At 43.3% G+C, this 24,716-nt stretch overlaps 1 protein-coding gene across 2 annotated transcripts in view; it reads left to right on the top strand.

Moving 5' to 3' along the window:
- The first annotated feature begins 1,594 nt into the window (after window positions 1-1,594).
- Window positions 1,595-24,716, top strand: part of ppp1r9ala (protein phosphatase 1 regulatory subunit 9A-like A) — a 35,655-nt gene continuing 12,533 nt past the window's right edge. For both annotated transcript variants that reach the window (XM_071340602.1, XM_071340603.1), the window contains exons 1-2: window positions 1,595-1,793; window positions 2,345-4,327. In XM_071340602.1, coding sequence (XP_071196703.1) covers window positions 2,501-4,327 — 1,827 coding nt within the window. In that variant the 5' untranslated portion in view covers window positions 1,595-1,793; window positions 2,345-2,500. The remainder of the gene's footprint in view (window positions 1,794-2,344; window positions 4,328-24,716) is intronic.

The raw sequence follows: 24,716 nt of genomic DNA, 5'->3' as shown, positions 1-24,716 counted from the left end.
ATCTCAAGAACATCAGCAAATTCTGATAAGGCTATCTTCGTATTTTCACATTAGAATTTACATAAATGTCAAATATTTGTCTGTATTTACAGTGGAGAAATGAAAGTACATTTTGGTGCTACTTCGTACACGACTACTGTCCCCAAGGAGGGAACCAGTTTTTAAGTGCTGCATGGTAAGTAGTTGCTCCATTTTCCATATGAATGAAGTACTGTATTTACTCTTCTGCCTATATAATAATCCAGTCATTGCATTACAATGTGTTGTACTGTTAATGTGAAAAACATAATATGACTGCCATTGTATGGATTGTGTGGAAACATTTGGCAGGTATAGCCTAATTTACCAACTTCATTTTCCACAGTAAATATCTCAATGAATAGTTAACTCTGTGTGTGAAGTAATCTTCTCCATTTACTAAGTGTTATGGTGTGTTCTCCACAGAGAAGATGATCTCTCCTTACCATACCTGTGCAAACATCACCAGTGTTTATGTTCTCGTTCTCCTGTCAAACTGCACACATCATTTTCACTGTACTTTTCCATCCTCATTAAGCAAGCACCGAAGCACTAGACAGTGCATCTAAAATTAAAACCAGTCATGTTTTCTTTGAGACAGGCTGCGCAGCCGTAAATGCTGCGGAGAGCGAGTGAGACAGAGAGAGCTCTGTGATGGTGACCTATTTGCTTTGTATGAGGGAGACTAGTTTAGCTTCGCTGCAAGGCAGCACAGTTCCTCAGTGAGGAAATCGTGTCTTTTATTAAGCTTTTTTGAGAGTCTTCACAGGTCAGCTAAACTATGAACAGAGTCAAATTATGACACGTACACAGTCAGGATTAGGTTGTGTGATATCTTGGTTGAGTGTCACGTATCTGTCAGTTAGAGAGTCATGCAGGTGACCATTTAGGGAGGTGACGTCTGACCAAGGGGCCAGATATCGCAAGTGTCATAATGCCAAGCCTATTTCACGCAAGATCTCACTCAGATTATTCACCAAAATCGCAGCCACTGAAATATCAAATATACATATTGCTCTTGAGTAACATTTACCCTCCAAACAATACTATCACTCCCCAAACAATACTACCACTATCAGATAGAGCAGTTGAAGACACATAGCCACCTATAATAATAATAATAATATTTTGGGGGAGGCTTATTTTTGCCTTTTTACACACAAGTGTGTGATTGAAATGTGTTTCTTGCGTATACCAACTCCCCCTAAAACACTTGCTGGGAGTGGGGTCACAATTGGGGTTAAGTGCCTTGCTCAAGGACACAGCAACTGATTTTCTTTCACCTTGTCAGCTCCAGGATTCGAACCAGCGACCTTTCTGTTAGTGGCCCAATGCTCTAACCTTATATCGGACAGTTGTTGGTTTGAGGATTTTTTAAAATCGTTTTTCCAGTCCCAAGTTCTTCTTTCATATGCACCAGTGCGGTAGGTGAGTTTATCCATGAAATATACAGTACTTCTCTTTCCACGACATTCCCCAAATCTCTCATGTGTCTGCGCAACCTGCATGCACTCAAGAAGAGGGTGGGGGTTTCTAGTCCTGGAATGTGTCCGTGTGCGCGCCCCCGATCTTGTCTGATCGTGTGGCGCGCTCGAGGGCGAGGGTTTGCGCGGTAGCGCGACAGGTCTGTGTCTGGAGTACAAGGAGGGAGGGAAACTATGGAAAGGGGAACGATGGCGGTGAAGAAATGACAAGTTTGGGAGTATAAATTTCACAAGAGTTGTCTACTGAGGAGTCTTCCGCGCATAGGACGATGAAACAAGTGACCATAGGAGGTAAAGTTAGTTATTCTGTGTGCGGAATGCTCAGATGTTTTGCTCACGATTTACTTTGAATTGTTACAATGAAACTGATCACCACTAGAGACACTTTGTATCGAACGTGTTTCTCACAGGCGCAGTTGAAACTCTAACTGACTTTATTATACATTTGACCGGTTAAGAATTGGATACTTGAAAGCCCGTTCAGAATAAAATCGACTGTAGGCTGTTGTAATTTATAGCATATCTTTACGCAATAGCCTACAGTAAGCTAGTAAACTCATTATTTTGCAGCATTGTGTGTTTTAAATGGTTACTAGTGTTAGATAAAAATAAAAATGGTTTTAAATTCAGTTTGGCTAAATGTATTGATATCCTTTTGTTAAAGAAGTTGGTCTACAACGATGTACATACAGTACTAGTGGGAGGGGGGGATCCTTTACTATGAAGTTGCCTGAAGTATGCGAGGTCTACATGAAGTTAATATGACACTGGTCCTGGCTGGATAGGTTCGAATAATTCTAACAGCTTGGTTTTGAACGTGTATTTTGCTATTTTCTTTGTAGATGGCCACCACATTACGCATGATTTGAGGTAAGGGCGCCGGAGAATCTCAGCGGGGCCCTTGGCACTGGTCGAGAGAGAACAACAATAGTGGAACAAGAAACAAGGAAATACTTAGTTATATCTCTTCCCAAGACACTCCCTGTAAATCTTTGAAAATGATAAAAGCCGAGAGCAAAGGAGAAAGGACTCTGAGGAGTGCGTCGCCGCATAGAAATGCATACAAGTCGGACTTCCATGCTATCAAGTGCTCATTTGATGGGACGAAATCCGAAGGTGCTGCAAAGACGTATGCAAATGGGTCTAGCGACACCCGGGAGGACACGAGGGGGAGGCCTTTTGGCAATCGGGTGAACAAGATAAAGAATATTTTCCTGCAAATGGATGGTCAGCAGCAAGAGAGTCAAGAGGTGAAATCTGATGTGTTGCTGGTCTCCCCACCAAAGGTACCATTTGCAGTCATCACACACAAAACAAGCTTGAGCAGTGCCACTAGCCCAGAATCTCAAAGTCTAGACAAAAACCCCAAGGGAGAAGATGTCGAAATTGACAAAGCAGCTTTGGCAGAGAAGTTTTGCTCGACCAGAAAACTCTTTGAGAGGAGCGTCAAAGAACAACCCGCAGCGGAGAAGTCTCCCAACAGAGTTGTAAGCCGGGTGTCCCTGGGCAGTGTGTCTGATGGGGGGAAAAGTACCAGGAGATTGTCGGGGTCCACTGAGACAAGCAACATCAAAACAGAGCCAGGTCCTACACCATTGGTGAAAAGCCGGCCGGATGAGAGGAGTGATACTGAGGAGACAAAACACGTGTCCAGGTTGTCACTGAATGCTGGACCCATGTCCAAGCGGCTAGACAACTTCATTGTGGACAGTGACGACGCGGCAAAAGCCACAGAGATGTCATCTAAAGTATGCGGTCCCACTGATCGCTCACTGCCTACGTCTCTGACAAGGGAAGGTTTGTATAAATCCACCACTCCAACTAGTGATGCCACTAACAAACCCACCTCCATCGTTACCGGTGTCATTCTCAAACCAACCTCCCCAGTCACTAACGCCACCCGAAAACATATTTCCCCAACAGCCAATGCCACCCAAAAACCCATCTCCCCAGAGCCCGTATCCCCGGGCGGCCAAAGCTCTTACAAGCGCTCCGCCTCAACCAGTGACGGTTTCAGTAGACCATCTGTGAGTAGCGATGGAGTAAAACCCTCCAGCCCATCCCCCAGGGATCAAAAACAGACTACCACGATTGCCAGTAGCGTTTACAGTAGCAACAGGGCCAAAACCTCAGACAGTGCCAAGAGTGATGGGCATGTGGCACAGAGTCTCACCATGGAAAATCCACCTGCCCAGGCCTCATCTCTGCCTGGTATGGTCCGGGCTGAGCTCGTAGTGGTCCAAAATGAGTCATCCGAGAGCGAGGAGAATGAAGATGAGAATGTCGAAGACAGTGTTTTTGAGGAGATGAACATGCACCCCCCTAAAGAGCTCAAAGTTGAGCTAAAAGAATCACCAGCAAAGGTGATCAGTCAGAATGATGACCCCCGTCGGCAGATCTTAGAGAAAGATGAGGGCAAGGAGACCGCGATTACACTGGAGAAGGAAGGAGGAAGTCAAGTTGAGGAGTTGCAGCAGTATGAACTGAAAGAGGAGAGGAGGGAAGACACAAGTCCTGTAAATCAAACTGGGGGTTGCAATGAGGAAGAGGTGGATGAGGAGGTTGCTGAGGAGGAGAGTGAACAGGTGGAACAAAGAATCAGGGGCAAGGTTTCCCCAGTGGTGTACGGCATAGAGAACGCAGCATTTGTGGACGATAGGGATACTGACCAGATCCTCAAGGAGGAGGATGAGGAGGAGGAGGAGGAACAAGAGCAGCCCTGTGAGGAGAAGTATGAAGAGGACTTTGAGGATGCCCCTGGACTCTCAGATGAGGAGGAACCAGAACCACGGAGGAAGATCAAGTTCTCAACATCACCAATACGGGTAAGAATGTATTATTTCATAAAAAAGTGAAATGTCACATTGTTAATCTAAACTGAAGTTCATGATAATTGCTTTGATTATTCAACTCTTCAAGAATGCAAACCTTACAATAGGGTTTCATAGCTGGCTAACGTTTGTCTGACCTTTTAAAGGTCTGAGAGGGGTCGGTTGTATATGTGGTAATACACTGGACAATGTCACCGCTGGTGCCCTTTGGATCTAACTTATTAACCATTAACTTCGCTCAGTGTTGAAATATTTGTTGAGGGCATTCTTTGGTGCGTTGACTGACAGATCATACACAAAATGAGTATCTTTGTTCCACATACTGATGTTGTCATGGCTGCTGTAGTAGTATTGTATCATCAGACCAACCGTGCAATGGATGAAAACCCAAACTATGGCGTGTTTAAGCTTCTGTAAATACTGAGGCATTGCCTAAAGCTGATGTGTCGGAGAGTCACATATTTCTCCTATTAAAACTGCAGAGGATCTAGGCTAGTGGTAGCGGAGACATATTTGCGGATGTTAGTCCGGAATGCTCCGAGGGGTATTTTTGGAAACATTGTTGACATTACATAAGGGCTATGAATGAGGACAGCCGGGAGGGAACTGGAGTGACGTGTGGTGGAACCTGACTTTTACTGTACAGTATAAACAACCTTTATCATGGCTCCTCCAGTGACTTGTAGGATGTTGGTTATAGGCCTACTCCTTGAGAAGGATTCTTTCCCTTCACTGTTAATCAGCCATGCATACTTGTGAACATGTAAGGACTTTTTTTTGCCAACGTGTAGATGTTCATTCACTCGTATGATCTGATTTACAGACCGGTGCCAAGTCATTTCATGACAGTGGTATGTATGTGGAATTCTTGGTTTTACTATTTAATCCCTACCTTTTACAAGCAGAACATAAATCCCTTTTGGGAACAAACGACACATTCCAGAACTCCCACCCATCTATTGTGTTAATGATCCGCCAGGTCTATATGCTCAGTTGGCTGCCGGTGAGTGATTTAAAGATGGCAAGCTAGAGGGTATTTTTATCTGGGCCTGTGCTTGGCATTACCAAACAAATGATGACATTTATTTGATCCCCCCCCCCCCCAGTGGCAATCATGTAAACAGCATTAACATGGAGTGGGCTGGGTTGGGTGATATCTCCTATTATCACCACATCTAATCAACGTTTTGGTAGAACAGGGGAAAACAAATCACTTCAGGGCATTCCATAGCCTATGATCTGGTCAATGTTTATCCAGAGCCTCAAATGTGTTATCTGAGGGTGTGTCTGCCCCCAAATGGTCTGGTAGGGGTTCCTGGGGAGGAGGTCCTGGAAAAGGGGGCCAGTAGCTGACCTGGAGGACAACACGAACAACAGTGCGCTGCATCTGTCCCAGGGATGACGTAGCAGAGATTAGCCTAGCTTTACACTTTACAACAGTGCGCTGCATCTGTCCCAGGGATGACGTAGAAGAGATTAGCCTAGCTTTACACTTTACAACAATGTGTTGCATTGTCTTCCTCCTGCTCAGTAACACTTCACATATTGACAGAGCTCAATAACCAGTCCCTCCAGGATTTTGCAATTCTGCGAGAGCTCGCAATTTTAACCAATCACTGCATAAAATGGTTCAATCAAGCAAACGGCGTCAAACTTTTCCCCTTGTCAGCGCATCTTCATGATAAATTTGACAAAATCGTTGCAAAAAGCTAAATTAAGCATTTTTGCCTCCAACTATTTATTTTTTTGAAACGGCACAAAATCCTGGAAGAACTGAGTTAAAGCTGATTTATGCTTAATCCGGTATGCGATCAAGAGGCTCCGTACAGAGAGTGTGACACAATTGTGAAGCCTCCGGAGGCTTGTGGGTGCCAAATCACGCTCCGGAGCACATCGCTGTGCAACTCCCAAATGTTATAACAATGTGGAGGGCTCCGTATAGCTCCGCATTGACATGATTGGTTGACCGTAGGTGGGAGCGGTACGTCCTGTATTAACTTCTGCAGAGGCTGCATCGCAGTAAATGCTGTACGCCCAATACGGATGCGGAAAGACCATAAATCGGCTTTAATAATGATGGGGGAAAAATATTGGTATAGTTATATATCACAGTATTATTTTGGATGATATATCGATACTTTGACTCCAAATATCAATTAGTTTAAAAAAAAACTATACATACATACATACATACATACAGTACCAGTCAAAAGTTTGGACACACCTACTCATTCAAGGGTTTTTCTTTATTTTTACTTTTTCAAAGTAAGCCTGGAGGTGTGTTGGGTCATTGTCCTGTTGAAAAACAAAAGATAGTCCCACTAAGTGCAAACCAGATGGGATGGCGTATCGCTGCAGAATGCTGTGGTAGCCATGCTGGTTAAGTGTGCCTTGAATTCTAAATAAATCACTGACAGTGTCACCAGCAAAGCACCATCACACCTCCTCCATGCTTCACGGTGGGAACCACACATGCGGAGATCATCCGTTCACCTACTCTGCGTCTCACAAAGACACGGCGGTTGGAACCAAAAATCTCACATTTGGACTCATCAGTCCAAAGGACAGATTTCCACCGGTTTAATGTCCATTGCTCGTGTTTCTTGGCCCAAGCAAGTCTCTTCTTATTGGTGTCTTTTAGTGGTTTCTTTGCAGCAATTCAACCATGAAGGTCTGATTCATGCAGTCTCCTCTGAACAGTTGATATTGAGATGTGTCTGTTACTTGAACACTGTGAAGCATTTATTTGGGCTGCAATCTGAGGTGCAGTTAACTCTAATGAACTTATCCTCTGCAGCAGAGGTAACTCTGGGTCTTCCTTTCCTGTGGCGGTCCTCATGAGAGCCAGTTCCATCATAGTGCTTGATGGTTTTTGCATTTGCACTTGAAGAAACTTTCAACGTTCTTAATGTTCCGCATTGACTGACCTTTATGTCTTAAAGTAATGATGGACTGTCGTTTCTCTTTGCTTATTTGAGCTGTTCTTCTGTATACCAACCATACCTTGTCACAACACAACTGATTGGCTCAAACGCATTAAGAAGGAAAGAAATTACGCAAATTAACTTTAACAAGGCACACCTGTTAATTGAAATGCATTCCAATTGACTTCCTCATGAAGCTGGTTGAGCGGATGCCAAGAGTCTGCAAAGCTGTCATCAAGGCAAAGGGTAGTTACTTTGAAGAATCTCAAATATAAAATATATATTTTGATTTGTTTGACACTTTTTTGGGGGGTTACTACATGATTCCGTATGTGTTATTTCATAGTTTTGATGTCTTCACTATTATTCTACAATGTAGACAATTGAAAAAATAAAGAAAAACCCTTCAATGAGTAGGTGTCCAAACTTTTGACTGGTACTGTGTGTGCGTGTGTGCGTGTGTGTGTGTGTGTGTGTGTGTGTGTGTGTGTGTGTGTGTGTGTGTGTGTGTGTGTGTGTGTGTGTGTGTGTGTGTGTGTGTGTGTGTGTGTGTGTGTGTGTGTGTGTGTGTGTGTGTGTGTGTGTGTGTGTGTGTGTGTGTGTGTGTGTGTGTGTGTGTATAATGCTCCAGTATTTTTCATCCTAGAGCTTGTTCTACATCTTCTTTTTAAATAGTGAGTCAACATGTTTTCAGCACTTTTATTTCCATGACTGATCAAAACTATTTTTCTCATGACTCTCTTGTCTCTCTGCAGCAGACTAACACTGAGTGTATAAAACAAAACATATTGCGTTGCACCTCCTTTTGCTCTCAGAACAGCCTCAATTTGTTGGGCATGGACTCTACAAGGAGTCAAAAGCATTCCATAGGGATGCTGGCCCATGTTGACTCCAATGCTTCCCAAAGTTGTCAATTTGGCTGGATGTCATTTGGATGGTGGACCATTCTCGATACACACAGGAAACTGTTGAGCGTGAAAAACCCAGCAGCGTTGCAGTTCTTGACACACTCAAACCCGTGCGCCTGGCACCTACTACCATACACCATTCAAAGGCGCTTAAATCTTTTGTCTTGCACATTTTTAATTTTTATTTAACCTTTATTTAACTAGCCAAGTCAGTTAAGAACAAATTCTTATTTACATTGACGGCATAGGAACAGTGGGTTAACTGCCTTGTTCAGGGGCAGAATGACAGATTTTTACCTTGTCAGCTCGTGGATCTGATCTAGCAACCTTTGGGTTACTGGCCCAACGCTCTAACCACGAGGCTACCTGCCGCCCCATTCTCCCTCTTAATGGCACACATACACAATCCATAGTTCAGTTGTCTCAAGGCTTAAAAATCCTTCGTTAACCTGTCTCCTCCCATTCATCTCCACTGATTTTGAAGTGGATTTAACAATTGATATCAATAAGGGATCATAGCTTTCACCTGGATTCACCTGGTCAGTATGTCATGGAAAGAGCAGGTGTTCATAAGGTTTTGTATAGTGAGCAATATGGTACCTGAAATGGCAATAAAATCACAGTATCGAATCGCAATACATATAGAACAGTGATAATCGCAACAGTGTGCGTGAAGACATTCACAAACTTGTTCGGCAATTCAAACCATTGCAAACTCCACAATCAAACACAGTTTCAGTAAATAATGAATTAATGCATTTCTTAAACTCCTGTGATAAATGTATGATCACCAGTGTTTTTGTCCCGATAACACTAAGATTAGAGGGCGTCTCCATGTTAGGACTAAGCCCTCCGTGTGATGAGGGAGTATCTCTTACCAAAACAAGGATGAGGTTTCTCCTGCTATGTGTTGACTCAGAAAGGGAATGCACTATATGGAGAAAAAAATCTTCAACAATTAAATTGCAAGCAGGAATGGTTTCTCTTACAATACTTATCAATTTGTTTCCAAAGTGTAGCCTTACAAGGTTAGAAAGTCAAGTTATGTGTGCAGTATTTGTTCCCTCTCAAATAGAGTACCACAGTATGAGTCATAATACCCATAAACCCTGGCGGTCAAACAAGGAAATGGTTCCAATTGTTTTTCCACCATTCATTTTTCCCAAAGGGGGATTTTAGAAACACTTAAAATAAGGGCTGTGTTTCGTGTGAGCATACCCTGTCGTGATGTTTTGATAACCATTTAAATCTCTCTAGGACAAGGTGACACTAATAGGGATGGGCAACCCGACTGTAGGATTGCACATTCAGCAAATCACCAGGAGAGGGACTTCCCTTTGAATCCATTTACCAATTACTGTGTTGGTTGTGCTCATAAAATGAATCATAACTGCAGAATTAGCAGAGAGGCCACTCTGGAAATGTTATGTACTTGTAGAGTATATTGTTCCAAACAATCTGTCTTAAAATTAACAAAATCTAAAAGAATAGTTGAGATGAATAATGTATAAAGTCAGTGAAAATGTGTCTTTCAGAATGTAAACATACTCCATATGTTTGAGCACACTATAAGGAGTATAATGAAACCAAGATGTTGTCTGCATCATGTACGGTAAATTTTTTTAATATATATATTTTTATTTTACCTTTATTTAACCAGGCAGGCCAGTTGAGAACAAGTTCTCATTTACAACTGCGACCTGGCCAAGATACCCTACATTACTCATCTCATATGTATATGTATATACTGTACTCTATATCATCTACTGCATCTTGCCATCTTTATGTAATACATGTATCACTAGCCACTTTAAACTATGCCACTTTATGTTTACATACCCTACATTATTCATCTCATATGTATAGACTGTACACTATACCATCTACTGCATCTTGCCTATGCCGTTCTGTACCATCACTCATTCATATATCTTTATGTACATATTCTTTATCCCTTTACACTTGTGTGTATAAGGTAGTAGTTGTGGAATTGTTAGGTTAGATTACTTGTTGGTTATTACTGCATTGTCGGAACTAGAAGCACAAGCATTTCGCTACGCTCGCATTAACATCTGCTAACCATGTGTATGTGACAAATAAAATTTGATTTGATAAAGCAAAGCAGTGCGACACAAACAACACAGAGTTAAAAATGGGATAAACAAATGCACAGTCAATAACACAATAGAACAATCTATATAGTGTGTGCAAATGTAGTAAGATTAGGGAGGTAAGGCAAAAAGGCCATAGTGGCGAAATAATTACAATTTACTATTAACACTGGAGTGATAGATGTGCAGAAGATGAATGTGCAAGTAGAGATACTGGGGTGCAAAGGAGCAACAAAAAAATATAATAACAATATGGGGATGAGGTAGTTGGGTGAGCTATTTACAGATGGGCTGTGTACAGGTGCAGCTGCTCTGACAGTTGATGCTTAAAGTTAGTGAGGGAGATATAAGTCTCCAGCTTCAGTGATTTTTGCAATTAGTTCCAGTCATTGGCAGCAGAGAACCGGAAGGAAAGGCGGCCAAAGGAGGAGTTGGCTTTGGGGATGACCAGTGAAATATACCTGCTGGAGCATAGGGTCTTACAGGAGGCATGTATAGGAATAAAAAGGGCCTAAAATGGCCACTTTCCTCATGACATGAAAAAAAAATATTGTTTGTGATACAGATGTAAAAGGCATGTTAAATATTTTACCTCACAATTAAATTCCTAAGTGAGAATTGCCTGAACAATCGGAGATACCTGTGGACTTGCCCATTTGACAGTTTGATCTTCATCCTTAGCCTAACTGAAGCATCTTTCCTTTGCACCTCCAGCACAAGTCTGTCCTCGCCTCTAGCGGCACATTACCAATGACGTCCTAGTTCTCTTTACTAGTAGTGCTTGACTGGGGGCTTCCATTGACAATGACTCTCTCCCCCACCAGTCGTGCCCATCCTTTTTCCTCCAACAGTGTGCAGGTCTGAGCTGGCCCTGTCATGGCGGGCCACTCTGGAGCCCTGGCCTGCTATCAGAGGAGAGATGAAGTGCTTTGTGCTCCAGCCTGCAGCAGGATTAGGTCTCTGTGTGTAACCTGAGCCTGTACAGAGAGGTTGTCATCTGAAGAAGAAAGGTCATCTTTGTCAAGCTGCTGCTGCAGGAGACATCCATTCTGAACATGTCCCCTAACCAAATTCAAAAGGCACTTTGCAGTTGCACATGTGGATAGACTGTTAGTTTCCCCCTGATTTTTAATAGATTGTAATTCATTCAGATGAATTGTTTGAGAGATGCATGTATTCTCATCATATTCCGTTAACTCTACAGTTTATCTGTTTGTTCTGTTTGATACCGTCTTAAAAAAAATAGAGGTTGTCTGGTGTTTTTACTTGGGGAATCCCAACTTTACATGACACTCCTGACCTGTGCCCATCAGAAGCTGAGTATTCCAAGCAGAAGTGCCATATTGATTTAAAGGTTAGGCTTATTTATCTTACTAGGTGACACTAAGGACCTTTAAAAAATAAAAAATAAAATAATAATCTCAGTCTGCTATACTACACACTGGCTCGTTGACACGTGCACACTCATTCATATTCCTACAGTATACGCCAGGAAACAGGGCGGACTGCTGCTCCTTGATTTACTGCGGTCTAAATCTCTGTATTGCTGAAGGTTCCTCGAGTCAGTCCGTGCGTTAATACGGTGGTGGGGAAATATCTTGGTAGTATTTGTCTAGCGGACCACTTTAATGGGGCGTTGGATAGGATATACTGCATTCCCATTGCAGCTGTGTCAGTAGTAATGTACTGCAGCAGCAGTCCCATGACCGACAGTACAGGCCTCATGGTAAATATTCATAAAACACGGGGCTTATGCCTTAACATAGTCTTTCCCACACATTTGCTTCCTTTCTGAGATGCCTCTTGCACAGTCTATCGTTTTATGTATACTGAACAAAAATATAAACGCAACATGCAAAAATGTTTTACTGAGTTACAGTTCAAATAAGGAAATCAGTCATTTGAAATAAATTCATTAGGTCCTAATCTATGGATTTCACATGACTGGGGATACAGATATGGCATCTGTTGGTCACAGATACTTAAAAAAAAAAAGTAGGGGCGTGGATCAGAAAACCAGTCAATAACTGGTGGGACCACCATTTGCCTCATGCAGTACAACATAACTCCTTCGCATAGAGTTGATCAGGCTGTTGATTGTGGCCTGTGGAATGTTGTCCCACTCCTCTTGAATGGCTGTGTGAAGTTGCTGGATAATGGCAGGTACTGCAACACGTTATCGTACACGTCGATCCAGAGCATCCCAAACATGCTCAATGGGTGACATGTCTGAGTATGCAGGCCTTAGAAGAACTGGGACATTTGTGTACAGATCCTTGCGACATGGGGCCGTGCATTATCATGCTGAAACATGAGGTGATGGCGGTGGATAAATGGCACGACAATGGGCCTCAGGATCTCGTCGCGGTATCTCTTTGCATTCAATTTGTCATCAATTAAAATGCAATTGTGTTCGTTGTCCGTAGCTTATGCCTGCCCACATCATAACCCCACCGCCACCATGTGGCACTCTGTTCACAACGTTTACATCAGCAAACCGCTCGCCCACACGACGCCATACACGTGGTCTGCGGTTGTGAGGCTGGTTGGACTTATTGTCAAATTCTCTAAAATGACGTTGGAGGCGGCTTATGGTACATACATGAACATTAAATTCTCTGGCAACAGCTCGGGTGGACATTCCTGCAGTCAGTAAGCCAATTGCACACTCTCAACTTGAGACATCTGTGGCATTGTGTAGTGACAAAACTGCACATTTTACAGTGGCCTTTTATTGTCCCCAGCACGAGGTGCACCTGTGTAATGATCATGTCGTTTAATCAGCTTCTTGATATGCCATATCTGACAGGTGGATGGATTATCTTGGCAAGGGAGAAATGCTCACTGACAGGGATGTAAACAAATTTGTGCACAAAATTTGAGAGAAAAAAGCTTTTTGTGCTCATGGAAAATGTCTAGGATCTTTTATTTTAGCTATTTTTGCCCAGTGTAATATAACTTTGCTTTTAGTGGCACTTCAAAGAGCTTTTGAAACATTTGGTTGCACCCGTCAGTAGAGGTAAGGAAAGGGTTAACCCCTCCGCACATTCGGAATAGTTTTTCTAGGTGTGTCCTAATCTGAGGAAAATCATGGAGCGGTGTGACACAGAGCTATGTTCAAACTGAACCACAGGATTTACACACAGCACACCCGGCTATCTGTGTCTGCTGGAATTCAGGTTCACCTTGACACCAATGCTATGACCACAGGTTGGAGAATTACAGTGGAGCGGTAACACTCCCAAGTGCCAGGTGTGTTATTATCCTGTTGTAGATACAGTGTAGTACAGAGGTATTATGTACACTGTAGTTAAGCAGTTCATTCACTGTCCAAAGGGGCTGGGGTAACTACTGTTCTGCACTGCACATCGTGGTTTCAGCCCGGGTGGAGTAGACGTTGGGCGATAAGTTAATCATCAGAGAAAAGTAAATGGCAGCAGGAACCAGGATGTGCACCTGCTGCTCTCACACTCTGCCCCACCCCCACCACGCTGTCACAGGAAGTACCATGCACTGACTCGGTCAAGTAAACACAGACATTGTCCCTTCCCTCACACACAGGGTGTGGTGGATAAGATATTTGATAGGGCATTGTAAATAAGAGTATGTTAGTCGTTTGCTGGCTAACTTTTGCGTGTACTGCGAACTGCACTCAACATTGATTGGTTGCAGAGCATTTTATGTCTGGAGTACTTTTTCTTTACTGGCTTAACTATAGTCTCAACTTTCTATACTGTTAGACACTGTTCTTTCAGGAGTGTACTGTTCGCTGTATGTATAGGGAAGGCATCAGCCATCTCTGTCATGCTGTAGCAGCATCATTCGTGCTGACTATGTAAGGGACAAACGTCTGCCAGTGGTGACGGTATGTTCCCCTCTGTCCCCCTGCTTCTCTCCGTTTGCTTCAACCCACAAGCACTGAAATTGAATTCCTCGTACCAGAGGCTGTGTGATTACTCATGTATGTTGTAAAATCTGAAACGGATCCTTTGTTCACAGCAGTGGGCTGTGCCACTCCTCTCCTTCCCACTTTGTTTCCTGCATGTGAATCCTGGAAAGTGAGTGAGGATAGATATAGCCACTGTGGCCAGGGGAAGGGGAACTCCAAGAGGGGCTACTCCATACAGCATGATAGAGGCCTCTAGTGGCCAAAAGGGCATATTAGCATGGGCAGCGCCATTGAGGTTTTCCCAAATTTTTATGTAGTCAACTGGGTGGGACTTCCAACTTTATTGCCTGATCCCTCCTGGTGACCCTGTTGGAGTCATATCCAACCAGGTCATCAGCAGGGATAAGACGATCTTGAAGAAGAAAGCCTAAATGGTGCTGCCAATGCTGTCACAGATGCTATAATGGCACAGATACAAAGTTGAGTCCTCTTTCGCTATGGGCTACTCCCTTCCGTCCCATCCACAAAGTGTTATGCTTTCCATTTCCTATCTCTGTTTGGTGGCAACAGGAATGTGTCTGACACACTCCACCTCTTATCCAGCCAGCAGAGAAAGGGGGATACAGTCAGTTGTACAACTGAATGCATTCAACTGAAATTTGTCTTCCGCATTTAAGCCAAACCAGCATAGCCTGAGAAGAGAGTGAGGCCTGGCCAGGATCTGGGCTCTCTCCAGCCACCTGGGCTAGCACTGGGCTGGAGACTGGAGGGATGGGCCTGAATACCAATACAGCTGCCTCAATGCTGCCTTTTAAGCTCTTTGGCACAGGGAGAGACTGGCTGGTCTGGGGCTGATTGTGATTGCCTCATACTGTGTTTCATTATGTGATTACAAATAAGTACATCAATAACTTGTGTTTTCAGCGCCACAGAAGATGAAGTGGTATCAGATACTTTTTATCCGCACGGCAGGACACACAAGGTTAATCTGAATCTGCGGGCCATGTGTAAACAAACCTGCTCAACTTGTCTCTACTCCAAGCTCCTTTGATTTTATGTGACCGACCGGCTCCATTCAGTCTTATGTTAAATTGTGTGTTTTGTTTTACATTGGATAAAAGTAGAGACAACTGTACAGCAATAAATAAAAAAATGAATATTTAGATAAAGTGCACAAGTGCTCATTCATAAATTCACTCGATTGTGGGACAAACAAATACAATCACAAGAAAATGGTATATCATACACTACAGTTGAGGAACAGTGGGAAAGTAATTCTGCTTTGAAAGTTGATGAACTTGTAACCTCACTTTTGAGAAAATGCCCTTTGAATATTTTGGTACCTACTGGAGAGCTTTTCTTCGTCTTCACCCATTCAGCATCATTCACACCATGTTAAGCTTTAGCCCCAACCATCTCTTTAAGGATTCACATGTGAGGCTACTGTATGTACTAAACAACCAAATATTTCAAGAGGCTGGTTTATACTACTGGCGTGTTCGTCAATTTAATCTGGAGTGCCAGAGTGTGCTCTGGGCGTTCATAAACTTAGAGCGTTGTCAGATTTGCAGTTCGTAAATTCAGAGCGTTCAGCTCTCAGAGCGCTCAGAGCGCACACTGGACGCTCTGGCCGAGGAGTAGGGTTGATCTGAGCGTACTGACCTAACAGCAGTCAAGCACCCAAGCTAACTGGCTAACGTTGGCTAGCTTGCTAGCTACTTCCAGACACAGATGAGAGAACAGCTCACTCTGACCATTTTACTCGCCGTAGCAGAGCTGGTTAGGCTGTTTTCATGTTATCCAGAGCGTTGGTGACTGCAACTGTGCTGCTGGCAACAATTGAATGACGCTTTTTTTGCCAACATTTACTGACACCGGCCGTATTCAACGGGTATTGAGTGTTGGTAAATTTGTCAGTTATTCTGCACTCTGGCACATTCAGACGAAAGTGCTCTGAAATCAGAGTAGATAGCCAGAGCAAATTTACCAGCTACGCCTATCGACAGTTGTCGCAGTGACATTATAAACATTCTGTTGAAATAGTTACTTGCATAATGTATTTTGTTTAGACATGTAGCTAGCTAGCTAAACAATGAACCATAATCCGATCTCATAACGTTACTACCCTGCATGAATCTGCAGGTAGCTAACCAACCAGGTTCAATATTAGCTAGCTAACGTTAGCTAACGTATAACTAACAATGCAAATGGCTCTGAGATACGAATAATATTACTACACAAATCATACATGTAACGTTAGCTAACTAGCTAACAGTACACTTTAACTTTAAATGAAAACAACTTTCTGACGAAATTTGAAACGTAAGATGTCAGAAAATGTTGCTAGCTTGACTCTCTTACCCGTATATATGGATGGACACCTCTCCTTCTCCCTCATGGTTGCCCCTTAGCTTGAAGATGTAATCCGTAGACAAGTGTGTGTTCTCTTTTCGACCCTGTCTGCATATTTGCAATCAATCTCCTTAGCTATCATACTCTAATTCCACTGATTTCAAAACTCGGTCCCCCAGAAAGTGGAGAACAGTCCCTATGCAGTTCTACGACGTTATATATTTCAAAAAAGCTGCGTTAAAAATGATTACCTACACATACTGACCAGCTCATGTTATAGACAGACGCGTGCCAGATGGCAGACCAATCCAAACTCATCTCTCGGCATTATCTCAGCCAATCATGGCTAGCGGGTAGGTTGCTGCCTTTTTCCGTGGCTTAACCAACTAGGCTAGTAATTTTAAAAATGTTATTCTTATTTACAGATGGTGTACAAATTTGTTATTAAGGCACATGAAAGTTCACATGTTCCAGAAGGCATTTCTGCCAAAAAAAATGTGTTTAGATTTTTTTTTTTACAATGGTGCTCCTGTGAAGTAGTGATGTGCGACATACACCTAGTTTCCTGAAACAAGTCACATATCTGATTCCAAAATGGAATTACGCTGCATTCTATCTTTCTCAGACTCCACATCACGAAACACAGGGTTAGGGTCTTTGGCCTCTTTGTCCCAATTAAACAGCCAGTCAGTATCTTTCTTTTCCAGAGTGATTCATTCATTGTTTATTTCTTCAAAGGTAGAGTTAAAAAGTAGGCCTACTTGACATAGTTTTTGTAATCCAACCAATGTATATGTTTATCTGGTCCTATGTTTCTGTAGAGCATGCTAGCAGGAAATAGTGGACCTATTCTGTGCTCGGTTTATTCAGGACTGAATAACTTGGTGGCATGCTTTCTTTCCTAATTACTGTATGATCCGCACCAGACCCCTTTCCCGTTCCCACAGCATGTTTTCATTTGTAGAGCTGCTTACGTAATGTGCTCCTCCCGATCCAGTGCTCTGTGCTCGCTTTGGTGCCCTGGTGCGGTGCTGCATTCTCTGGTTAGTTTCCCTCTCAGCTGCTGACTCATTTCCCACAGTGGTATTTTTTTGGGGGGAAGGGATAACGGGAGAGGGGAAAGTTTTGTGCGTGTGTGTGTGTGTGTGTCTACAGCAACCCTCTGTGGTGGTTGAAGGTGGATGACGTACAATAATCAAGCCAGGCGTGCTGAGAGACGGGCTTTCACAAGACGTGGAGAAAGAGAAAATATGAAGCAGATGGCACTATGGTTTACCAAGCCACTTCACAGCTTCTGCCACCCCATTAAAGATTTAGAGGCACGACAAAAAAACTAATGCTACATTAATTGCCAAGCTTTCAGCCAAGTAGTCAAAGGAAATGCAGTGAGCTTGACCAATTGATTTTGAATCTGCTTGTCCTGGTCGGTGTAGGCTAAGTGATGTTCACTGAAAGTTGGGCCTCCAGATTGGAACCAATGGTGACCCTTACCTGCCCAACCACCAGGCCTGCACACAGAGATAAAGGTAACTGGGGGTTTCACATGGTAACTGGAGATCGGTGATAACAACAGCAAGCTGTGTTTTTTCGGGGCTAATAAAGAGATTGATTTCTGAGTCTTTTTCTTGTGTCTACCGCACAAGACAGTGCTTGAGTGATTAGGTTTCAGCCGCAGAGAAAGAAACGTTGTTCCGAATAGCTGGAAGTATTCCATGGCAACAGGAAAGTCGGACAAAAAAAAGTGCCAGGGAAGAAGCCAAGCGAAACCACTGCAGTGCTGCAGAGTCCAACTGAAGCCTGGGATTCATCAGTGTGTTCCCTCCGTTCCACAGTTACATTTTCTCCACCTAATTACTGTGAACCCCCAAAACCAAGCCTTTTTCATCCTTAAAGACATGTCCTGTCTGCTTTCGTTTTATTGATTTGTTTGGATTTGAACTGGCTATTAAATCCCAAACTGACCTGCCTGGTTGTTCATGTAAATACTGACTTTTGTAGAGCACACTGTTCTCAATCTTTTTAAAATGTGTGGGTGTCAGATAAACCAAGGACTGATGTGCTTTGACTGAACTGTTTTCATTTGAAATACCATAGAACATTTGTACGCCCTGTATTATTTGGCAAATCCACTGTAATCTGAATACTTCATGAGATGGCCTTGCCTTTGAGGAGGAGAGGATGCAGAGGATAGTGTTCAGCTTAAACTAAATTATACCCACAGACACGGTCAAAATCTAGATCTACCTCTAATAAAATGACGAGGAGAAGAGAGCTGGGCTTATAGGAGGGGATGAGGCTTCATAAATAGCATTCTTCCCCTCACCACAAAATTGCAGTAGTGTGTACAAACCCTTTTGGTTTCCAATCTGTTTACATGGGAATGTTCATGTGAGAAACCCATAGTAGTCTACACAGAGACAGTGGGTGTAGGAGACGACCGACCGCCTGGCCTGCCTTGTTCCTCAAGTCCAGACACGCTCCTGGGATCCAGACCTCGGGCTGTGGAAATGTTTACTGGATTACATCGTGCAGCCTTCTCACTACGACTCCAGCCAAGCGTCCAAACGAAACCCAGTTCTAATCCTATAGCCTTGCTCAGTTACACTCTGCCAGCCTCGGCAGACGGCAACCTCCTGTTTCTCTCTGAGGATGGCTTGCTTTAATCTCCTGGACCATACGTCCGCACCACTCGCGACATCTGGGGAGCACTCGGAGATCACAACGGCCATGAACCGCCATGGAGAGAGAGGATAAGTCTCTCCCAATTAGACGTCTCACTTCCCAAACCATGGACTGTCAGTTGATGCCAGGCTTTACATCTATCCTCTGGAGAATAACTAAGCCAGTTTTTGTTTGTCTCTGGTATTCTCTACTCGATTTAAAGTGCTCTGACTGGAACAGTGGGCCCCTCTTTTCTGAGCCCTTCATTGAGTTGTAATAACATAGTGAGGGCATTGGGTAGGGTGCAGACACTGTGGATGCATGAGGTAACAACTACTCTGTCCATGTATGGAGAGCACTGTTTCAGTGAGGTCACACTTGAAGCTGACCCCATGCCTTAGAAATGAGGGAGAACAGAATCCACACTAGACTGAGTTCATTCCTTTGGCTTTGACAGTTGTAGACTCGTCAGCATTCCTTTTCTTTTAAACCCAAACAAATCTGCAGTTTCCCGGAGTTCTTGACACAGGATGTCCGAAAAAAATCAACGCTGAAGAGCTCCATCCCTGTGATCAGTAAAGCTTACTGTGTTACTGGTGATGTCCCAGAGCAGACCTGTGCTCATCTGTAAAAAGCAGCTTTGAATTCCCATCTGGCTGCACTGCTTGCTCTGGCTCTGTCTCTCTGGCTGAATATCACATTGTGACTGAGGAAGAGACGACATGCCATAAAGTCCTTGGAGCCCACAGCCCAGGCTGCTTTAGATAGGTCGGATACATACACTACATGACCAAAAGTATGTGGACACCTGCTCATCGAACATCTCATTACAAAATCATGGGCATTAATATGGAGTTGGTCCTCCCTTTTTGCTGCTATAACAGCCACCATTCTTCTGGGAAGGCTTTTCACTAGATGTTGGAACATTGCTGTTGGGACTTGCTTCCATTCAGCCACGAGCATTAGTGAGGTCACGCACTGATTTTGGGCGATTTGGCCTGGCTCGCAGTCGGTGTTCCAATTCATCCCAAAGGTGTTTGATGGGGTTGAGGTCAGGGCTCTGTGCAGGCCAGTCAAGTTCTTCCACACCGATCTCACAAACCATTTCTGTATGGACCTCGCTTTGTGCACGGGGGCATTGTCATGCTGAAACAGGAAAGGACCTTCCCCAAACTGTTGCCACAATGTTGGAAGTACAGAATCGTCTGAAAGATAATTGTATGCTGTACCATTAAATATCCCTTCACTGGAACTAAGGGGCCTAGCTCGAACCATGAAAAGCAGCCCCAGATCCTCCTCCACCAAACTTTACAGTTGACACTATGCATTCAGGCAGGTAGGGGTTTCCTGACATCCGCCAAACCCAGATTCCCAAAATACTTACATTTTAATATAGAATACTATATACTGTAATTCTGGAGTAAACTGTAGTATACTGTAGAATACTATACTACACACTCTAGTATCCATCGATCATGTGTAGTACTTACTATAGAATGTTGTAATATACTGTAGAATACTATAGCATATACTACAGTATTATCCAGGGGAAAAAACACTAGCAAATACTACAGGAAGTTCTGCAAAACATGACACTTTTTTAACTATAGTAAATACTAGAGTATTTAATTTGCATATACCCTGCCCATTTCCCTCCCCATATCCCATTTGTGCTATCCATAAGTAAGAAACCTACATGCCAAGTATAGACCATATTTTGTTCAGTACAGGTTATAGAGCAAAATCTCTGAACTATCTGTTCAGACCCCAGTCCTACCTACCTACCCACCAACCTACAGTTTATGGAAACTTTGCTTTTTTAGTGTTTCTCCAGGAGGTTTCACTTCTATGTCAAAGATAATGCAACAAAAACACTATAGTAAAATACTACAGTAATTTCTGCAGAAACACTGCAGTATACTACAATCTGCAAAAACACTACACTAATTACTATAGTGTGTATATATACTACATTTTTCTTTTACTACACTATTTATACTATAGTTAACTGTAAATACTACAGTAAAGTCTGCAAAAACTCTACAGTAAATACTTTAGTATTTATACCATAGTATGCTATGTTTGATTTAATCATAGAAATGGCCAACCTGCAATGAAACCTGGCAGAGAGCAGAAGATTGGGGACTGAACACAGGCTTTCTGTCCGCTGTTCATGTTATCTCTTCATTTTAGCACTGAGGATTAACACCTGTTGCCACAGAGCATTGCTCTTTGCCACATCTATTCCTCTTTCCCTCCCAGCTGTGGCCTACTTTCTCGCGGGGCGTTCTTTGCCTGCCATACTGTGTGTGCAACTAGGGTCCTAACAAGAAATCAGCCACATCGTCAGTGAACTGAGACTGAACCAGCCTGCTATGTTATGTCTGCTCAAATCATAGGTTCTTTAAACCTTAATGAAATCCCTGGAACAGTGCGTCTTTGTGCATACGGGCATTTGTATGCCTCAGCGCGTCTGTTTGCTGTAAACTGGTGAGACACTGAGCTACCTCACTGTCTGAAAAATAACAGAGACAGAGGCTTCTTTCACTGGCAATACAAAGGGTGAACAACTGTTGATGGTACTGGGAGCACTTTTTAGTTTTTATTGATAACTAATGAAGAAGGGTTAGAGTTTGAGACCTCAAGGCCTAGTCTGCTTCATATTTATTGAAACTCATAACCACAGTAGAGACTAATAAATAGAATAGTTTTAAGTAGAACGGGCCTATTTTAGAGAATAATACTAGTTTTATGAGTACAGACAGACAGAAAATGTGTCTGGTCCTTATTACAGAGAAACTTTCATGAAGTAAACAAAAAATAATTGAAAACAATGTTTTTGGCTTAGTTAGAATGAAATGCCAATTCTGGTCTTCATTTTAAGTTTGTTGCAGAAGTCATATATTTTGGTCTTTTAGTAGTAAATCTAGCCTATTGTGCCCCTAGTGGTTAAATTCTACCATTGAAATTGTGATGTAGAGGCACCTACGTCATCTCAAGGGAGGGGTTCGATATGAAACGCACTCTCTTCTAGATGTGCTGGGTGGTACCACCTCAAGGGAGGGGTTCGATATGAAACGCACTCTCTTCTAGATGTGCTGGGTGGTACCACCTCAAGGGAGGGGTTCGATATGAAACGCACTCTCTTCTAGATGTGCTGGGTGGTACCACCTCAAGGGAGGGGTTCGATATGAAATACACTCTCTTCTAGATGTGCTGGGTGGTACCACCTCAAGGGAGGGGTTCGATATGAAACGCACTCTCTTCTAGATGTGCTGGGTGGTACCACCTCAAGGGAGGGGTTCGATATGAAACGCACTCTCTTCTAGATGTGCTGGGTGGTACCACCTCAAGGGAGGGGTTCGATATGAAACGCACTCTCTTCTAGATGTGCTGGGTGGTACCACCTCAAGGGAGGGGTTCGATATGAAACGCACTCTCTTCTAGATGTGCTGGGTGGTACCACCTCAAGGGAGGGGTTCAGTATGAAATACACTCTCTTCTAGATGTGCTGGGTGGTACCACCTCAAGGGAGGGGTTCGATATGAAACGCACTCTCTTCTAGATGTGCTGGGTGGTACCACCTCAAGGGAGGGGTTCGATATGAAACGCACTCTCTTCTAGATGTGCTGGGTGGTACCACCTCAAGGGAGGGGTTCGATATGAAACGCACTCTCTTCTAGATGTGCTGGGTGGTACCACCTCAAGGGAGGGGTTCGATATGAAACGCACTCTCTTCTAGATGTGCTGGGTGGTACCACCTCAAGGGAGGGGTTCGATATGAAACGCACTCTCTTCTAGATGTGCTGGGTGGTACCACCTCAAGGCTTACTATAAAAGCTGGTGACAGCACAACTTATTTGGTAATGGTCTTGGTAAGTGAAGTGTGCCAATATATTTAGCATGACGCTTCCTTGACTAGACAACTGACGTTACACAAAATTCAAAAGGCAGTAAGGCACATTGCCGCATATGACCAAATGTAAATGTTTTTGCTTACCGTTTCTTACAGTGCATTCGGGAAAGTATTCAGACCTTTTCCCCTTGTCCACATTTTGTTACGTTACATACAGCCTTGTTCTAAAATTGACTAAATGTAACTTTTTTTCCTCGTCAATCTACACACAATAGCCCATAATGACAAAGCGAAAATGTATTAAAAATAAAATACAGACATACCTTATTTACATAAGTATTCAGACCCTTTGCTATGAGAATCGTCACTGAACTCCGGTGCATCCTGTTTCCATTGATCATCCTTGAGATGTTTTTATAACTTGATTGGAGTCCACCTGTGGTAAATTCAGTTGATTGGACATGATTTGGAAAGGCACACACCTGTCTATATAACATCCCACAGTTGACAGTGCATGTCAGAGCAAAAACAAAACAATGAGGTTGGAGGAATTGGCCTCCATCATTCTTAAATGGAAGACGTTTGGAACCACCAAGACTCTTCCTAGAGCTGGCCGCCCGGCCAAACTGAGCAATCGGGGGAGAAGGGCCTTGATCAGGGAGGTGACCAAGAACCCGATGGTCACTCTGACAGAGCTCCAGAGTTCCTCTGTGGAGATGGGAGAACCTTCCAGAAGGACAACCATCTCTGCAGCACTCCACCAACCAGGACTTTATGGTAGAGTGGCCAGATGGAAGCCACTCCACCGTAAAATGACAGCCCGCTTGGAGTTTGCCAAAAGGCACCTAAAGACTCTCAGACCATGAGAAACAATATTCTCTGGTCTGATGAAACCAAGATTAAACTATTTGGCCTGAATGTCAAGCGTCACATCTGGAGGAAACCCGGCACCATCCCTACGGTGCATTATGGTGGTGGCAGCATCATGCGGTGGGGATGTTTTTAAGGGGCAGGAACTGGGAGACTAGTCAGGATCGAGGCAAAGATGAACGGAGCAAAGTACAGAGATCCTTGATGAAAACCTTCTCCAGAGTGCTCAGGACCTCCGACTGGGGCGAAGGTTCACCTTCCAGCAGGACAACGACCCTAAGCACACAGCCAAGACAACGCAGGAGTGGGACAAGTCTCTGAATGTCCTTGAGTGGCCTAGCCAGAGCTCGGGCTTGAACCCGATCGAACATCTTCAGAGAGACCTGAAAATAGCTGTGCTGCGACGCTCTGTATCCAACCTGACAGAGCTTGAGAGAGAAGAGATGAATGGGAGAAACTCCCCAAATACAGGTGTGCCAAGCTTGTAGTGTCATACCCAAGAAGACTCGAGGCTGTAATCTCTGCCAAAGGTGCTTCAACAAAGTACTGAGTAAAGGGTCTGAATACTTATGTAAATGTGATATTTCAGTTGATATATATTTTTTGCAAAATTGTTCAATGGTTGTAAATTCTAATCCCACATGGGGCAGATGTTTTTTTAAATAATTGTTTTTATCCTTTATATACAATATTCATCCCGTGCCCACACTTCTAATTCTGAAAAGTGAAAGCATACATGTGAGAGAGGTCGCCCTGATAGTAGTTCTAGGTTTTTATACAGTACCCAAGACCATTCTGTGCGTGTATTTGAC

The sequence above is a fragment of the Salvelinus alpinus genome, chromosome 14 (genome assembly GCF_045679555.1).
Source record: "Salvelinus alpinus chromosome 14, SLU_Salpinus.1, whole genome shotgun sequence".
In the NCBI taxonomy this organism is placed as follows: Eukaryota; Metazoa; Chordata; class Actinopteri; order Salmoniformes; family Salmonidae; genus Salvelinus; species Salvelinus alpinus.
The sequence above is the reverse complement of the archived record's forward strand: the minus strand, read 5'-3'. Positions and strand labels throughout refer to the sequence as shown.